This window comes from Hippocampus comes, unplaced genomic scaffold (assembly GCF_001891065.2).
Source record: "Hippocampus comes isolate QL1 unplaced genomic scaffold, H_comes_QL1_v1.1 scaffold366, whole genome shotgun sequence".
In the NCBI taxonomy this organism is placed as follows: domain Eukaryota; kingdom Metazoa; phylum Chordata; class Actinopteri; order Syngnathiformes; family Syngnathidae; genus Hippocampus; species Hippocampus comes.
This window is the reverse complement of record NW_017805541.1, coordinates 54,471-69,480: the sequence shown is the minus strand read 5'-3', so window position 1 is coordinate 69,480 and position 15,010 is coordinate 54,471. Positions and strand designations below refer to the sequence as shown.

Sequence of the window (15,010 nt, the reverse complement as noted above, 5' to 3'; positions counted from 1 at the left end):
AAGTATTTATGTACAGTTCGTAAGCATGTGTTTTAGATTTCTCGGGTCCAGAGAAATTGTTTTTTTTTTCTGGCGAGGACTAAAGGGTCAGGCAAAATTGTCATTTTCAGTTGTCTGAACACAATACATTGAAAACATTAAAGAAGACATCATAAATGCAATATCTCTAGTATGTGCTCTATGCAGTACCCATTTTATCCTCAATTTCTAATCTTTACATGTATAGATCACTGGTTGAAAATAGAATAAACATGCATCGTAAAAGTATTCTTATTTCTATTTCTGCTCCAGATGACTGGAACCTCATTCAACAAATAATAAAATTCACCTCATTCATCCCAAAATTGTTTAAAAAGTTAGTGAGGGATACTGTCTATGATCGTTGCACCTGTTTTTAGCCTGCAGTGCACTTTTCATTTACCACTTTCTTTTATGTTACGTATTACATAAATATGTAACTGTGACCTAGTTTGTTGTGCATGCATTTTATGTACTTTTATTTCGCTTTGTGTTTCTATATTGTTTGCTGCCAGGTTGGCATTGCAATAATCTGATTTCAATTGCCTTACCTGAATAAACAAAGGTTAACCGTTCGGAAATAAAACCACAAAGTAGTTTAGTAGTTTCGGAAAAAGAGGCAAGTGCAATGCGTAACGTAGTTGTTTTTGCTTAGTCATTTAATGCCACTTGTTGAAATAGATCACCTTTCTAGTGTATTTCTTTCTTTCAGCCTTTTGACAGTCGCTTGTATTTATTTCAATAAAAAGGTTTGGAAACTTGCGCACTCAGCACTTTATGATTTATTTTTTTAAAACCATGTGGCCTTGTCACGTGACCAACGAGCGTCAGGGAGGTTGTGGTGGTTTTAACTTGCGCAGTGGACGTTTAGCTCGAGTTCTGTGGTTCACCCGAGCGACGCGTAGTTGCTGGAGTGAAGGTTTGTACGGCGTTATAGAAACCCACCATTGAGCTGTTTTAAATCTGAACTGTTGAAGTAAATAAAAAGGCTGAAAATATGTGTTTTTGTCATAAATCTGTCGTCCACCTCATTGCGGAACTTAGACGAGAGCTTGCTAGGTATTAGCTTGTGTCTTGTTAGCAAGCAAAGTTAGCTATTGTTGTCATAATGACGTTTTATATGCAATGTTGTCCGAAACAAAGGCGCAATACCGCAGTCGTATTTAGATGAAAGTTGAAAATGTCTCTTATCGATAATATGTGACTAAATTGTAGCCATGGCGCCTAGAATCTACGTGAAACGACACAAGGCCTTTTGTTTTGCTGCTTTTTGTCTGCCAGTAGTCGTGTGGTTGAAGCCACCGTGGTGTCAGCAGACCTTCTGTCCTATTTAACTGGTACACCAGGCCTGTTTGTATCAGCTTTCAACCTGCTGTTGTTTTCACCCTTAGAGAGTCTGGAATCTTGTGGGCATCATCCTCATCACCATAATCTCAGGGACAACAACAACAACACAGCAGGGCCACAAAAGCCCCCCTTTATCCTGATCCGAGCATCCTCTGGCTCTTTGGTAAATTTGCACTTCCTCTTTCTGCGTGTAATCAGAGATGGGTAGTCGAGCCAAAAATTAGGTCAAGTAAGTATGGTTAATTTAGAATAATATGATTCAAGAAGAAGAAGAAAACCTTTATTAGTCTCGCAATGGAGAAATTCCCAATTCACAGCAGCAAAGTTATGAAAGGAAGAAGTAGAACAACAAAATATAGGAGCTGCTGGAAAGGCAGCCACTCTCGCAGCGCCAATTTGAAGTCAAAATAACAAAAGCAAAGGTAAAAAGTAATCCTGCGAAAATTACTTAACGAGATGAAGTGCTCAGTCAAAAAACGACTCACGTACTGAATAACTGGTAAGTAATGTCTGATCTATTATTTTTTAAATCGGAGCTTGAATGACCATAGACAAAATACAAACTCGGCATGTGCCACGTCAGATATTGTCCAACAATCTCACATCACACTTTTCACTTCCGTCCAATCTGTTATTTCCTCGTTTTTGTTTGTCTCAATGTGTGAGAACTTCAGACAGCACAATGGCAAAGTGATTACTCATCCCAATCGGTCACGTGCCTTGTAGCTTTGTACACTATACAATGACGGGCACAACATTACAGGCGATGGAGGCAGCACGTCATTTGCTCCACCGTGTGTATGTGACGCACCACCAAAAAGCAGCGCCCCGCCACGACCACCCACTTGATGGATAGGCAGGCACTCCGGAGACCTAACTATTTCTACAAATGCAATTAATAACTGGATTTTCCATAATACACACACAAATGTCACGTTCAATGTAATTTACATGCACCGAATTGTGTTGCTTATATTGTATTGAGCCATTAGGCTCATTCCTATGTTCCAGTAATTTGTATTTACAGTTCAAGGATTATCACACTTCCCCTCTTTCCTATCACTGGCAACCTTGATTTTTGAGTTACATTATTTTCCACTAAATGTTACCCGAACTCTAAATTATACCACTTTTTGTGGCGTTACACTAGAAGGTAACGTTTTTGATGTCTTGACCGATTTCTAGGGGCGGCAACCGTCAGACAAGATGGCCACAACGACAGAGAGTGTGTCCAATGGAGGAGGGCCCGTGCACGAGGACAAAGGAGAAACTCTGAGGTTAACCTTCCCCTTGTGTTTGCAGCATTTCTTAAGACAGAACACAAGATATACAATTACAATGTTGACGGAGAGTTGTTTGCCAAGTGTGCAGCAAAGCACACTTCCCAGTCCCAAATTTTAGCCCGGGTTCAAATGCCAACCAAAAGCCTTTTTTTTCTTTCTTCTTTTTTTTTTTTTTTTTTTTTTTTAAGTTGTTGGCCTCTCACATATTCTAATCTAATATTTTTTTTACAGGGAAAAAAAATGTTTGTTTTCACAATTAAAAATTAAAATGTACAAGAAATTTAAGAGAAAAACATGTCAAATATTAATGTAAACCTATTTCACATTTTTTTTATTTAATGATGTGAATGTGAAATGTTGAACCACAAAAGATATCACACCAGTTTTGTTTTTGTTTTTTTTAATATCATATTACCATTTCTCACACCGTTGTTTTTAAATTCAATTTTTGTTGATGCATTATTTCTAGCCATGTCGAATAAACTTAAGGGTGAACCGACCACTCCTTCCTTCGGTTTTTCTCTGTGCGCCTCTCAGTGGAAAAGGTTTGGCCATATCTGCTTTCATGTTAACGTGACCACAGTGCATTATTCATTTCCTCGCCACAGGCCCGATGATTTATCGGAGATGCTGGCCGCTGGTACCAAAGATGTTCATGAAAAGGCAGAGAACACACAATTTGTGAAGGACTTCCTCAGGGGCCGAATCCGCAGAGAGCTCTTCAAGGTGAGTAACATGGAGATGAAAGCCACACAGATGGCTTTTATGGAAATGAAAAGATGATTGATATATTTCCCCCCCAACAGCTGGGCGCCGTAGCCCTCTACTACACTTACACCGCCATGGAGGAGGAAATCGAAATAAACAAGGACCACCCCCATTTCGCCCCGCTTTATTTCCCGTCCGAGCTGCACCGCCACGAGGCCCTGGCCCGTGACCTTGAATACTTTTACGGCCCGGAATGGAAGAGGGAAATCAGCTGCTCCCCGGCCACCCAGCGCTACGTGGACCGCATCCACCAAGTGGGCCAGGAGTACCCGGCGCTCCTGGTGGCGCACGCCTACACCCGCTACATGGGCGACCTGTCCGGGGGCCAGGTGCTGAAGAAGGTGGCGCAGAGAGCCTTGAAGCTCCCACCCACGGGAGAGGGCGTGGAGTTCTACCAGTTTGACGCCATCGATAGTGCCAAGGCCTTCAAACAGCTTTACCGCAGTCGCATGAACGAGTTGGAACTGGATGCGGAGACCAAGAGCAGCCTGGTGGACGAGGCTGTCAAGGCCTTTCAATTCAACATGGAGGTAAAATGGCAGTCTTGTAATGTAACCAGGTACAGATACTTTGTTACAAGACTAAAGTAGACTTGTCACATAACAGTGCTGCCTTCAGATACGAGTGACCAATTTTTTTCAAGATACAAGCTGTTTGTCCAATTTTCTGCTTTGACTTGTGAGCAAAGATTTGGAGGTAGATGGCGTCTTTCACAATAGGCAGAACTAAATAGTAAACAGTTCCTTCAAAAAGGGATTCAAGCTGTTTACTGTCACTCCCAGTTGGAGTTTACAGTCAAACTAAATGTTTTCTGCTGTCAGGTTTTCGAGGAGCTGGAGGAAATCGGCAAAACCTTTCAAGAGGAGGTTTCCGAAGACGGAATGCCAATTCATGGAGACACAGGAGGCGACATCAGCAAATGTCCCTATTATGCTTCCAAAATGGGTACACTTTTGTTTTTAGTCAACACATCCTTTTTTTAGAATAAATAATTTTTAAGTTGCCGTATTTTTTTCCCAAGATATTTTAACTTTTATTGTGTACATTTTTACATCTGTTCTGCTTTATGCTTTTAATGCAAGCTTTACATTTTGATGTTGCGTCAGAAATCTTTTTTTTTTTTTTTAAATATTTAATCTGCATGCCCACTGAGCACCTTTTTCGATGTTGTTTTCCTCTCCTATTAGCGGCATCGGGTGGGATGGCATACGCGTGCCAGCTGGCCATGGCCATCCTGCGTCACCCCACTGGCCAGGTCCTCATCGCCACGTGGTTCGCCGTATTAGCCGGCCTGGTTGCCTGGTATCTGATGTGAGGACTGGGAGCCGAGGAGAAAAACACTGAAGGACGGGGACCCAGTAAGGAGGCTTCTCAGGCCAAGTGTATTCAAAGTTGCCTCGTGCAGCCTTAGATAGAAAATGTACTTGGAACTGGAATTCCAATGCGTTGATCTTAAGGACCATAGTTACCCCTGACCTGCCTATCAAGCTTCTTTTTTTTTTTTCTTTCTACCTCCTTTGCACCATCCGTCCAACCTGTGATGTCGTCACATCAGGTTTTCTCACATTTTCCCCTAAGTTAACAGATAATGGCAACCCAGGTTTATGCTGTACAGTGATACAAAGATGATATTGAATGATAATTGTTTGGTAAAACATACTATGCACATGTGCGTTCTTAAGAAGTGTGTTTTTGGCCATACAACAACTCAATTTGACTCAGGAAAGATCACGTGTTTTACAAATGGAGCGGTTTATTCCTCGCATATATTCTCAAAATTGCGTACTGCTAAAAAAAAAACGTATCTGATTCCATTTCATCATTCCTACGCCAGCCTTCAATAGTGACTACTGTATTTCATATAATAGCCATTTATGCAACGACAGAGAGCACCGGTCATTAATATGTTTATTGGATGACATTAGTAGAATATAGCACAATAGCATATAAGAATCTGGAGATGTCTGCTTTACAGATGCCATCTCTACACAACATCGCAACCAATAATGTTTATCAAACTTTGACGATAATGAGGTATGGTGCCATGGATGCAATGTATTGTATTAGAGTGGAGGCAACTATTTGAGGAATTACGGCATCAACGCTTTGACAAGTGTGTGATAAAAACATTAGTGCTAGTGGGAAGTGTATTGGTATTATGATGTAAGGCTTCATGCATTAACAAAACTGCCTTTTTTTTTTTTCTAAGTTTGACTTAAACGATGGATCGGCTTAAGATGCCAAAGGAGCTTTAATAATAAGTATACTGTAATAATATTTAGCTTATAGTATGACGAGGTTGTGGACAAAAGAGAGTTGCTGTTTTATAGAGTATAGAAAGAGCACATTCACAGTATATGAAGGCCTATTTGAGTATTTGTTGGAACTGCCTCAGGTTAGGTCACAAAACAAGTTTGTTATATTTATGGTTACATTGATTCATACTGTATGCTGGTTTATCCTTGCCATGTCCACATGGTGTAATTGCAGAGTTTTGTGATTTTAATTTGAACCCTGACGCGTGTCAACCCCCCCCCCCACACACACACACACATTTAAATGTTATACTTTTCAAGCCCAATTTAATGCTCTTCTACGAGGCCATCAACAGTCCTTGAAGTCATGTTGTCTTCTTTTGGAAACTATTGGGTCAATATGAAGGTCAGAAGAGGGCACACCACAAGTACAAAATGACACAGTGGACTCAAGAACACCACCGAGTCTAACAATTGGAGTGCTTTTACACATTTGCATGTACTTGTGCTATCTCCTGTTGTTTTAAGTTAACAAGCCTGCTATCTCACCATCTGGACAAATAAAGTCACTAAAGGGGGACTGTAGAACACGAAAAGTCTGCTGTCTGTAACGAAATAAACACGTGACTGACATGGAAGTATTTTTTGTTTCACTTATCCAATGTATAATTACTTACCTTTGGTTCATTCATGCATTTTCTTACGAGTTTGTCCTTATTAAAGTGAGCTGAATGAAGATTTTTTTCCCTTACAAAAAGTATTACAGGAATGGCCAACCCACCCAAAAGAACCAAAGTGTATATTTTTTCTTCAGTAACGTAGTGTAGAATATGCCCGTGTTCTTGGAAAATTGTTTTCTTGAAATAATCAAAGCATTATTTTTCTTTAAGTTTTTATACAAACATTTCTCTTGAAAATAAGCAACTTTTTATCCCAACAAAATTTCCATTAGAAGTTTTAATTAAAAACTTGCATGGATACTACGCAGTATGTTTTAATATTATTCAACAATAATTCTGCGTCCCTTTATTGTCTCGTGTTTTCAGCGTGGAGAATGCTGGAACAGCGAATTTCGCTTGTGGATGGATAAAGTATTGAGTTAATATTGCCATGACCACAGGAGGTGTTTCTAAATTCGTGCCTTGTGCATAGTTATATTGACACAAGATAAGAAAAAAAAACTTGAATTATAAGTTTATTACACATAAGTAAATTAAGGATTACACGGAAGGCCAAACTGACATTAGGCTAGAAAACATTTGTGGGGTCAATCTGTAAGCATGACGAACAGCAGGGGTGTAGCATGACAAACCTTTCATTTATGAGTCTTCATACAATTTTTACATTTGTGTGTTTGGAGACCGCTACAAATAGCCATCTTTTATAGTCTCTGGAGCTGAAATGGACAAAGCGTTTTAGTCCGCCTGAATTGGATCTCCTTCGCCTTGTTGATTGCGTACGGAACACCGACCGCATGGCCGTCTTTGCTCTGAGCCTCTCAGTTCCAGGAAGACCTCTTACCTGGAAGAGTAGGAAGAGGAGAAACAGGAATATACTTGAAATGCTGAGAGGACATCGGGGCCCGATAGCCACAAACCAGAGATGAACTGTACTCGTCCTACCTGGTTTGTGGCTGTCAGGAAGAACTAAATAATTTCTTGAGTGTGGAGAAAAAGCCCTCTTGTTTCAACTGGCTTTCCTTCTGGCCATGCCCTTCCTTAAATTGCTTACCACTGCTGCCCCCACCTGGACACAGATTCACCCTGCGTCAGACAGACTAGTGGAAAGATGAACGATCTTCACGTTTTGCGCTAGGAAATGATCCAATTCCACTTCGAAAATTATTTGCTACAAAGTCCAGTAACTCAACTTAGGAGTGAGCTAACTTTACTGATATAAGCTGTTGCTCTGCAAATTTTGGTGGTGTCAGTGAAATTCACAACAAGCAGTTTTGCAGATAATGTACAAACCTTCAAAATATGAGGCTTCGAGCTCTTTATTGCCACTCCCAGTTCACACGTACTCTAAAACTACACTTAAGACAGGACTACTCATTCTACCATATGAATTTGCCTAGCAAAAGTCTCCTAGCTTCATGCTAAACAGCTGCTGGGAATATTCTTTATCCTTTACAAAAAATTAATTTGCATGCATTATATTCTTCCCTTGTGGTCAGAGCACACAACAGACACACAATCCCCATTGAATTGCACAAAATGATACACAAACCAGCTATTTACATTCTATTTAATTATCCTGTTAGTGTATTTTATAGTGAAACTAAATTTCTTTTGGGGGGATATTGTGGAACCGATTAAAATACATTTCCACTCATTTCAGGGTGGAAATACGATTTGAGTAGATATGAGGGATGGCTACCTGTGGTGGTGGCTGTCACACCATTAACTGTTCCTTCCACATCCGCCTCATCCTCGGCGTAGCTCAAGAGTAGGGATCTCTGCCGGTCTGTCAGTGTCCTGGCGGAGAGGGATATTTTTTGAAAATTAAAAAATAAACCCAATGATGATCGGCACATCCCCCTTTCACATCTTACTTGGGTACTTTAATTTTGATATGGACATAGTGATCTCCAAAACCGTAGCCACTGACGCGGGCGATTCCTTTCCCTGCCAAGTGGATCCTCTGGTCTGTCTGAGTGCCAGCTGGGATCTGATCCAATGACCAGAGCGACAATCCTCATATCAAAGTCCAATACTTGACCATTGTTGCCTGCATGATGCATTTTTGGAAAGCATTTACCGATAAATTAAGCGTTTCATAGAGGCCTTGTGTCCTGGCCGTGCCGCCCAGGATTGCTTGTGCCACAGAGACGTAAAGGTCAGAGTGGATGTCAGCGCCATTCCGCCTGAAGACTGGACTCTTTTGGACCTGAAAGCACAAACCATTTACATAAAAGCCCTTTCATTTTTTTTCATCTTGACTGGCATAAACGAGGGACAAATGTGAAATAGGGCATTTATTTGAGAGGAAGTCTTCATTGGCACAAATTTTGCTGCGCTGGATGGCACCCAGGAAGTTTCATGCAAATCTGATGCAACATTTCAAAAATGAGTGATTCTGTGACTATCAAAGAATGAAATAGTTTTGTCTTTATTTGAAGTTTGGTGTTTATTCGCGAGGAGGCTTTTGCACACAGCTCTTGATTGGTCGAAGAACTGTTCTCCATTCAAATTACAATGACAATGGAACGAATCCAACTATCATAGGAGGAAAAACGAGCCGCTACTTGAGGTGAGGCGTTTATTATTGAATAACCCAGCAATGAAACGTCCCTTGTGGCCACTCACCCTAAACGTGATGAAAATCTCCTTCTTTCCAACAGGCATCCGAACTGTCTGGCCATCCTCCACTCCTAAAAGGACAACACGTTCAACAGTTAGTTGCTGTTTGTTACTTTTTTTTTGGTGGTTGTGTTCAGAATTGTGGTTGTGACGGACCAGCAGGCACGGGGACCGTGACAGTCTTCCTTTGCTTGGTCTGTCCGGTCCCGCGGCAGGTGTGACACGGGTTGGAAATCACTGTCCCCTTGCCACCGCAGCGTCGACACGTGGAGCGCATCACGAACGGGCCCGTGTTCACCGTCTCCTGCGGGGGGGGGGACGTAGTAGGCGGTTCAACTCACCCGTTAAGAGTAACAGGTGTTTATGTGGTAAGGCACCCACTTGAAAGATCTGTATTTTTTTGTGTGTGTGTAAAGAGTAGGGCATGTTGGCATTTATTATGGTAAAGCATTTATTTGAAAAGAGAACTGTACTGGCCACTATTTGAGGACAAGCAGTTAACATGCTTTTAGGGATGACAGGAAGTGGGTAGAGGAAGATAGTATTACCATGCCGGAGCCGTTACAGTAGTGGCAGTGCTGGACCTTGGTGCCCGGCTCATGGCCTTTACCGTCACAGCGCTGGCAGGCAGCTTCCGTGTTAATGGACATCTCCTTGTTGACTCCCTTGGCTGCCTGAGTGAACGTCAACTCCATGATGTACTGTGCAGGGAAAACGACACACAAATTGTAGGTACAGGCTATGTCAATATGCCCCCCCCCCAAAAAAAAAGGGATCCTATATTATTTTTTAGATATCGTGGTACTACGAGGTATAATTTTCGTTTGTTCTGTGACCATGTTTGTCAATTAAAACACTTGTATCTCCCACTGTAATCATGTTTCAGCTACTTCACAACAGACCTCTTGCGGCTGTTCAAAAATGGCATTAAAGTCTCCGAATCCACGTCCTGCAGAGAATTCTCCAAAGATCTTGCGGAAAAGCTCCTCCGGGTTCACGTTTTGTGTCTGCCCGGACCAGTACTGCTGCCCGCCTCCTGCTTGTCCGCTGTCGAAGCCCGCAGATCCGTACGTGTCATACTGCTTCCTCTTTCCTTCATCGCTAAGTACCTGAGAAATAATTGTTACATTATAGAGGCTTGTGTGTTGTAATAATAAGTATAAAACTTAAAAGTGTAATAATTACAAACCTCATAAGCTTCTGCCAGCTGCGCAAATTTCTCCTTAGCTTTTGGGTCATCTTTATTCGTGTCCGGGTGGTACTTTTTGGCCATCTGCAGGACAACAAACAGGCTGTGAAAATACAGTCAAAATGTGAGCTGCAAATCTTCCTGGCAAAAGCAGACCTGATAATAGGCCTTCTTGATCTCCTTCTGGTTTGCTGTGCGGGATACCCCAAGGACCTGGTAGTAGTCCTGCTTATTCGTGGCTGACGTGCTTGTGTGAAATGCACACTGGGGGGCTTTGAAACCTGAGTGTAAAACAGCACATCTGAATTAGGCTTAACTTAAAACTAACAGGAAATGTTTGCGTTTAATTTTGCTTGGCAGCATCAATTATGTAATAGGCTAGAGGAAAAACATGAAAGTAAAACATGCCTAACTCTGACGGTGTCCTCTGCCACTGTTCAACGACCTGTGTGTATGCTTCAAAAATCCCTCATGTGCAACAATATCAAGAAATTCTAATTGAATTTAAGTCCAAGCTCAAAAAAGATTATGACAGTAAACTAAATGTAGCCTCTCCTAGCATAGCTTAGCCATATGCTAAAACCAAACGTCACTTACCTAGTAGCCCCTTCAATGTCAATCCTTTCCCAGCCCCGCCACACGCCGAGCTCCCACTAGTCCAAAGCATCCCGGTTCCAAACGTGCAGACGCCACGGAGTGAGCCACGAGAAGCGGAGACAACGGCGGCCGTCGCAAGGAGGTGCCGGTGCTGCCCGGAGGACACGATGACAGTTAGCCAGCGTGAGGAAGAGCGAGCAGCTGAAGACGCCATCATTCCCACAGTGGTCGCCTCGTGGCGTACTGCGCATGACAGGAAGTACTAAGTCACTTTGTTGTTGCGTCATATTTGCTTCTAGAAAACTGTATGCCGGCATCAATAAAACAATATTAATTACAAATAAACAAAAAAAGGACTGCTTGAAAGCGACCCGTTGAAACAAACAGATGACAATTAATTATCTGAAGAGCAGGAAAATTGGTTTCCAATTTAAAGTTATCAAAATGTGATCTTATGCTGCGTACTACGGAGCCCCTAAGGGGACACCATTGAAAGTCAGACTTTTCCGATTTACGACAAGGAAAGGTGCACTAGAACGCCCATTTCAACTGAGGTCGGAAAAAAAATGACCCAAGTTCACCGGCCGTCTTCAACTCTCGTCACTCGACGATTGGAACACATGGATAGTTATGGGAATCAGCAATCTTTGCTGTTTCCATTCGCCTCGAAAGCTTTGATGACTGGGATAAGTCCGACTTTCCATCTTGTTTGATTTCAGCATTAAAATGTGGTTCAAACCAACGAAAAGAGCAATGTTACTTTCAGGGTTCAGCAGTGTTGGAAGAGCGACGCTGTCACCTGCTGGCGTTGATTGACATTGCTTGAAGCGTAAGTAAACAGCACCAAACTGTTTTCTTTTTCTTTTAATCTTTGCTATTGATATTTGGGTCAACCCTTCTTTCTCGTACTTAAGATGTAATGAAGGACTGAATGTAGTTATTAACTTGCATGCCTCAACCCCAAAGCGAGTGCAAGACAGGAATGCTTTTTTCCCATTCAGCAAATTAATACAGGAATTCAACCAAAATAACAAATATCATAAAGGCACTGATCACCACCACCTCAAAACCCTTTTTATTTAGTTTTTTTGTCTTTATTTTTTGCATACACAGACTGAAGCCTATAAACAATGCAATTAATTTATTTTCACTCATCCGGCATCTATACATTACACTTACACATATACATTGACGGGGTAAAAGAAATAGTTTAACATTTAATAAAAAACATCAATAGCAATAACATCAGTTGAAACTTCAACAAATTATTAAAGTGTCTTCAGAAAAACAAATCAACAAAATTTTCACATTTATTGTACAAAAATGCACGCATGGTGAGCACGTCAGCCTAAAAGTGCACAGAAACAAGGTGTGCGCATGTTTCTCCTGTGCTTGATGTGTCTTTTTTCCATTATGTAAGGTCGAGTGAACACTGAATTGTGTGAGTGTGACTGCTTGTCGATCTTATGTGTCGTGATTAACTGGTGATTAGTCCAAGGAATAACAACCTTTTTCCCCTTCTCGGCCAAAGTCAGCTAGGATCCACTCTGGCTTCCCTGTCATCTTAAATAGGATAAGTGATATAGATCAGATCCCCAACCACCAGGCCGCAGACTGTTACCGGGCTGCATAAAATGACTGAAAAAAAAGATACTTCATTCATATATAATGAAGTTTTAATTGAATCAATGAATCCTGCCCAACTTGTCAAAAACACACTGAACTCTTGCTTTCTTTTCCAGAATTGTATCTCTGTGAAGGGCGACTTTCTGGCCACCCAAAGAAAATCTCGGATCAGACTGAACATAAGTAACACACTCACAATTTTCCCAAGACGGGACCGGCGCCAGCAAGTACAGTGAGTGTATCTTGAGAGCTGTATTTGTAATCATTTGTTTTTGTTTGTCTAATGGTATGATTGAAAAAGAGAATGAACAATTGTTTGCCACCGAAGTTGTCCACTTAAGAGTTGACGAACACTTCCAAGAGCGCGGCCACTGAGTGCATGCGGTAAAAGATGGCGAAAGGCAATCCGACGTTCACGATGGCGGCCCAGATGCTGAAGTCGTAGAATTCGGTTTCGGCAGGGTGGTCGAACTGGGGGCGAGCGCCAAATGCCGGCATGATCCAAAGCTGGAGTTGAAAAACAAGACAGTAGAAATAAACGTTTTGGGATTGGGTTGGTTAGAAATAATTGAGTGGAACACCCCCCACCCCCAAAAAAAAACAAAAACAAAAAACAGCGGTGGGAAGTACAAATACTTTGTTGCTCCTCTTAATAATACTCTTATTCCCTACATGTGAAAACAAATATCTGTACGTTCTACCCCTTACTTTGTCAAAATAGGCATGTCAGATTTTTCAATCAATGACGACAACTTAAACAGAGTGAGTTGAGGTCAACCGCAGGCAAGATTTGAATTGATCCGTATAAGCGGCTTATAAGGCAGCACAATGAACCAGCCAGCATTAACAATGATGACGCAACTGATTTGGAGAGGCAAGATTGTTTATAGAGAATTGTTTCATTAAAAAAAAAAAACTCTGTTCTTTTTTGCTCTTACTTCAATTAAGGTGTTCAATCAGTACAGTCAACCACAACATGTTTGAGGTTCGACATTTGGAGACTCGCCCCTTCAAGGAATGTTTCCAGACCTATTCTGTATTACTCAAACGCTTAGCCGTCCCTGTTCTCAGGACGAAGCAGTTTTATTACTTTGGCACCATCTGGTGGTATCTTGATGTAAAAGCAGTATAAATTGACGCAAATTGATGAGTTTCATTTAGACATAAGTAGTGCTTTGCTGCCATTTGTGGCATCTATAGGCAATTAAAAACCTTTTTAAAAACCAGCGATCGCTGGTTTCTGGGGTTAACTGGACTTCTACCTTGACCATTTTTTTTTCATCGCTGGTTTCTGGGGTTAACTGGACTTCTACCTTTACCATTTATTTTATTTTTTTTTTTGGTTTGACTTCTACTTTAGTGTAGGACATGAGCACTTTTGCCACCTTAGTGAAATGATGTGCGTAGGATACTCACAATAATATTGGCCAACAGCAAAAAGACGGAAACTTCCTTCAGGACCCTCCTCTTCCACGTCAGTTTATGTGGGTAGTGTACCGTGTGGCCGTACGGGGTCATCGCCGGCAGCTCCAGCTCGGGCTTAATTCTTATTTCCGATCCTTCCAGATGGTTCATCTCTTTGCTGTAGTGCTGCACGGCATAGATGTTGGTCACCGAGGTTATGGTCTCATGGTGTTCCTCGTGGAAAGGCTCGCGGTGGAGACCTTCGACGATGAAGAAGTTCTGCAGCCCGATCTGGATCACCATCAGTATAGCCCAGGTCAGGTTGAGCCTGTTCAGGTGGCCCTGGGCTCCAGATGCCACCATGGCGACTATAGTGAAGTAGCTGATGATGAACTGCCCCATGGAGGTTCCCACGAGCAGGCCCACGTCCAAGCTCCGCGTGGGGTTCTTCTCCGAGTCGTGCTCCCGGCGGTCCAGCTTGTAGATGGTCGCGCCGACCAAGGTGGCCACCAGCATCAGACTTATGATAACAATGTTAATGATGAAGTGAATCAGCAGCGCTTGATCTCTCTTGCTGTGGTCATCTTCTTTGTCCTCCTTCATGTCCATCTCGTACACGATGAAGGTGGCCAGACCCGCGAATACCAGAAGGATTCCAACCAGGGGCCCAATGAGCGCGTCTCTGAGGTGGAACTTGTGGGCGTGGCTGTGGCCGTGCGGGTCGTGGGCCTCGCCCAGTCGGCCGACGTTTTTCCACATGACGTAGGCCATGGCGGAGGCGAAGAGGCTGTACTCGATGTTGAAGGGGTACAGGTAGAAATAGGCGTCTTTGAACAGGCCGCAGGATGTGTGGCTGCACTCGCATTCGTCCTCTCCGTAACTCGCTGTGACAGGAAGAGAGAATGGGGTTACATTGTTGCCATTTACTGTCACCAATACGCGAATGCAGGGGTGGGCAAAGTATGGTCTGGTCTGCTTTCTAAGAAAAACCTTGCCCATCTGCGCACGCTGAAACTCAAATGTGGTCTTGAGCTCAAACGTTTGTCCAGCTCCTGTCAAATGGCTTCTCCTGTACCTTTGCTGATGTACAGGTTCCGTCCCCAGAGCTTATGGGAGCTGTTGTCATGGTGGTCGTTGGATTCATGCGTGTTGTTGCCGTGATCGCCGCCGTGGTCGTCGCCGTGGTCGTCGCCGTGGTCGCCACCGGGGTGGCCTGTTTGG

The 15,010-nt window shown here is 42.5% G+C and overlaps 3 protein-coding genes and 1 long non-coding RNA gene across 6 annotated transcripts in view; 1 reads left to right on the top strand and 3 right to left on the bottom strand.

The window, feature by feature from the left end:
- The first annotated feature begins 829 nt into the window (after positions 1–829).
- hmox2b (heme oxygenase 2b) lies at positions 830–6,407 on the top strand. Its single transcript, XM_019879265.1, has 7 exons — positions 830–937; positions 1,412–1,528; positions 2,551–2,642; positions 3,257–3,374; positions 3,455–3,946; positions 4,238–4,361; positions 4,604–6,407. The coding sequence occupies exons 3-7, from the start codon at positions 2,572–2,574 to the stop codon at positions 4,729–4,731; spliced, it is 933 nt and encodes a 310-aa protein (XP_019734824.1). The 5' UTR covers positions 830–937; positions 1,412–1,528; positions 2,551–2,571; the 3' UTR covers positions 4,732–6,407.
- Positions 6,408–6,848: 441 nt separating this feature from the next.
- On the bottom strand, positions 6,849–11,002 carry dnaja3a (DnaJ heat shock protein family (Hsp40) member A3a). 3 transcript variants are annotated; one of them, XM_019879255.1, is made up of 12 exons: positions 10,760–11,002; positions 10,319–10,443; positions 10,163–10,246; positions 9,876–10,082; positions 9,522–9,674; positions 9,130–9,277; positions 8,980–9,044; positions 8,432–8,560; positions 8,226–8,341; positions 8,051–8,148; positions 7,294–7,417; positions 6,849–7,192 (listed from the first exon to the last, which is right to left on the bottom strand). In XM_019879255.1, the coding sequence occupies exons 1-11, from the start codon at positions 10,974–10,976 to the stop codon at positions 7,308–7,310; spliced, it is 1,452 nt and encodes a 483-aa protein (XP_019734814.1). In that variant the 5' UTR covers positions 10,977–11,002; the 3' UTR covers positions 6,849–7,192; positions 7,294–7,307. The 3 variants fall into 3 exon arrangements, with proteins under 3 accessions (XP_019734814.1, XP_019734815.1, XP_019734816.1); XM_019879256.1 differs by lacking the exon at positions 7,294–7,417; XM_019879257.1 differs by lacking the exon at positions 6,849–7,192 and having other exon boundaries at positions 7,325–7,434.
- Positions 11,003–11,811: 809 nt separating this feature from the next.
- The window catches only part of LOC109521420 (otopetrin-2-like), a 6,990-nt gene continuing 3,791 nt past the window's right edge, over positions 11,812–15,010 (bottom strand). The window contains exons 5-7 of the mRNA XM_019879242.1: positions 14,865–15,007; positions 13,802–14,673; positions 11,812–12,892 (exon numbers count right to left, since the gene is read on the bottom strand). Coding sequence (XP_019734801.1) covers positions 12,722–12,892; positions 13,802–14,673; positions 14,865–15,007 — 1,186 coding nt within the window. The 3' untranslated portion in view covers positions 11,812–12,721. The remainder of the gene's footprint in view (positions 12,893–13,801; positions 14,674–14,864; positions 15,008–15,010) is intronic.
- LOC109521446 (uncharacterized) lies at positions 13,125–13,786 on the bottom strand. Its single transcript, XR_002169349.1, has 2 exons — positions 13,688–13,786; positions 13,125–13,647 (listed from the first exon to the last, which is right to left on the bottom strand). It is a non-coding gene; the product is annotated as an uncharacterized LOC109521446 (long non-coding RNA).

Excerpts from the sequence above, each read along its gene's own strand:
- hmox2b (XM_019879265.1), top strand. The coding sequence starts at position 2,572 with ATGGCCACAACGACAGAGAGTGTGTCCAATGGAGGAGGGCCCGTGCAC. Across the intron at positions 3,375-3,454 it reads TCCGCAGAGAGCTCTTCAAG|CTGGGCGCCGTAGCCCTCTA; the intron begins GTGAGTAACATG and ends CCCCCCCAACAG. Across the intron at positions 3,947-4,237 it reads CCTTTCAATTCAACATGGAG|GTTTTCGAGGAGCTGGAGGA; the intron begins GTAAAATGGCAG and ends TTCTGCTGTCAG.
- dnaja3a (XM_019879255.1), bottom strand. The coding sequence starts at position 10,976 with ATGATGGCGTCTTCAGCTGCTCGCTCTTCCTCACGCTGGCTAACTGTC. Across the intron at positions 9,675-9,875 it reads TTTTTGAACAGCCGCAAGAG|TACATCATGGAGTTGACGTT; the intron begins GTCTGTTGTGAA and ends TTCCCTGCACAG. Across the intron at positions 8,561-8,979 it reads AGATTTTCATCACGTTTAGG|GTCCAAAAGAGTCCAGTCTT; the intron begins GTGAGTGGCCAC and ends TTGTGCTTTCAG.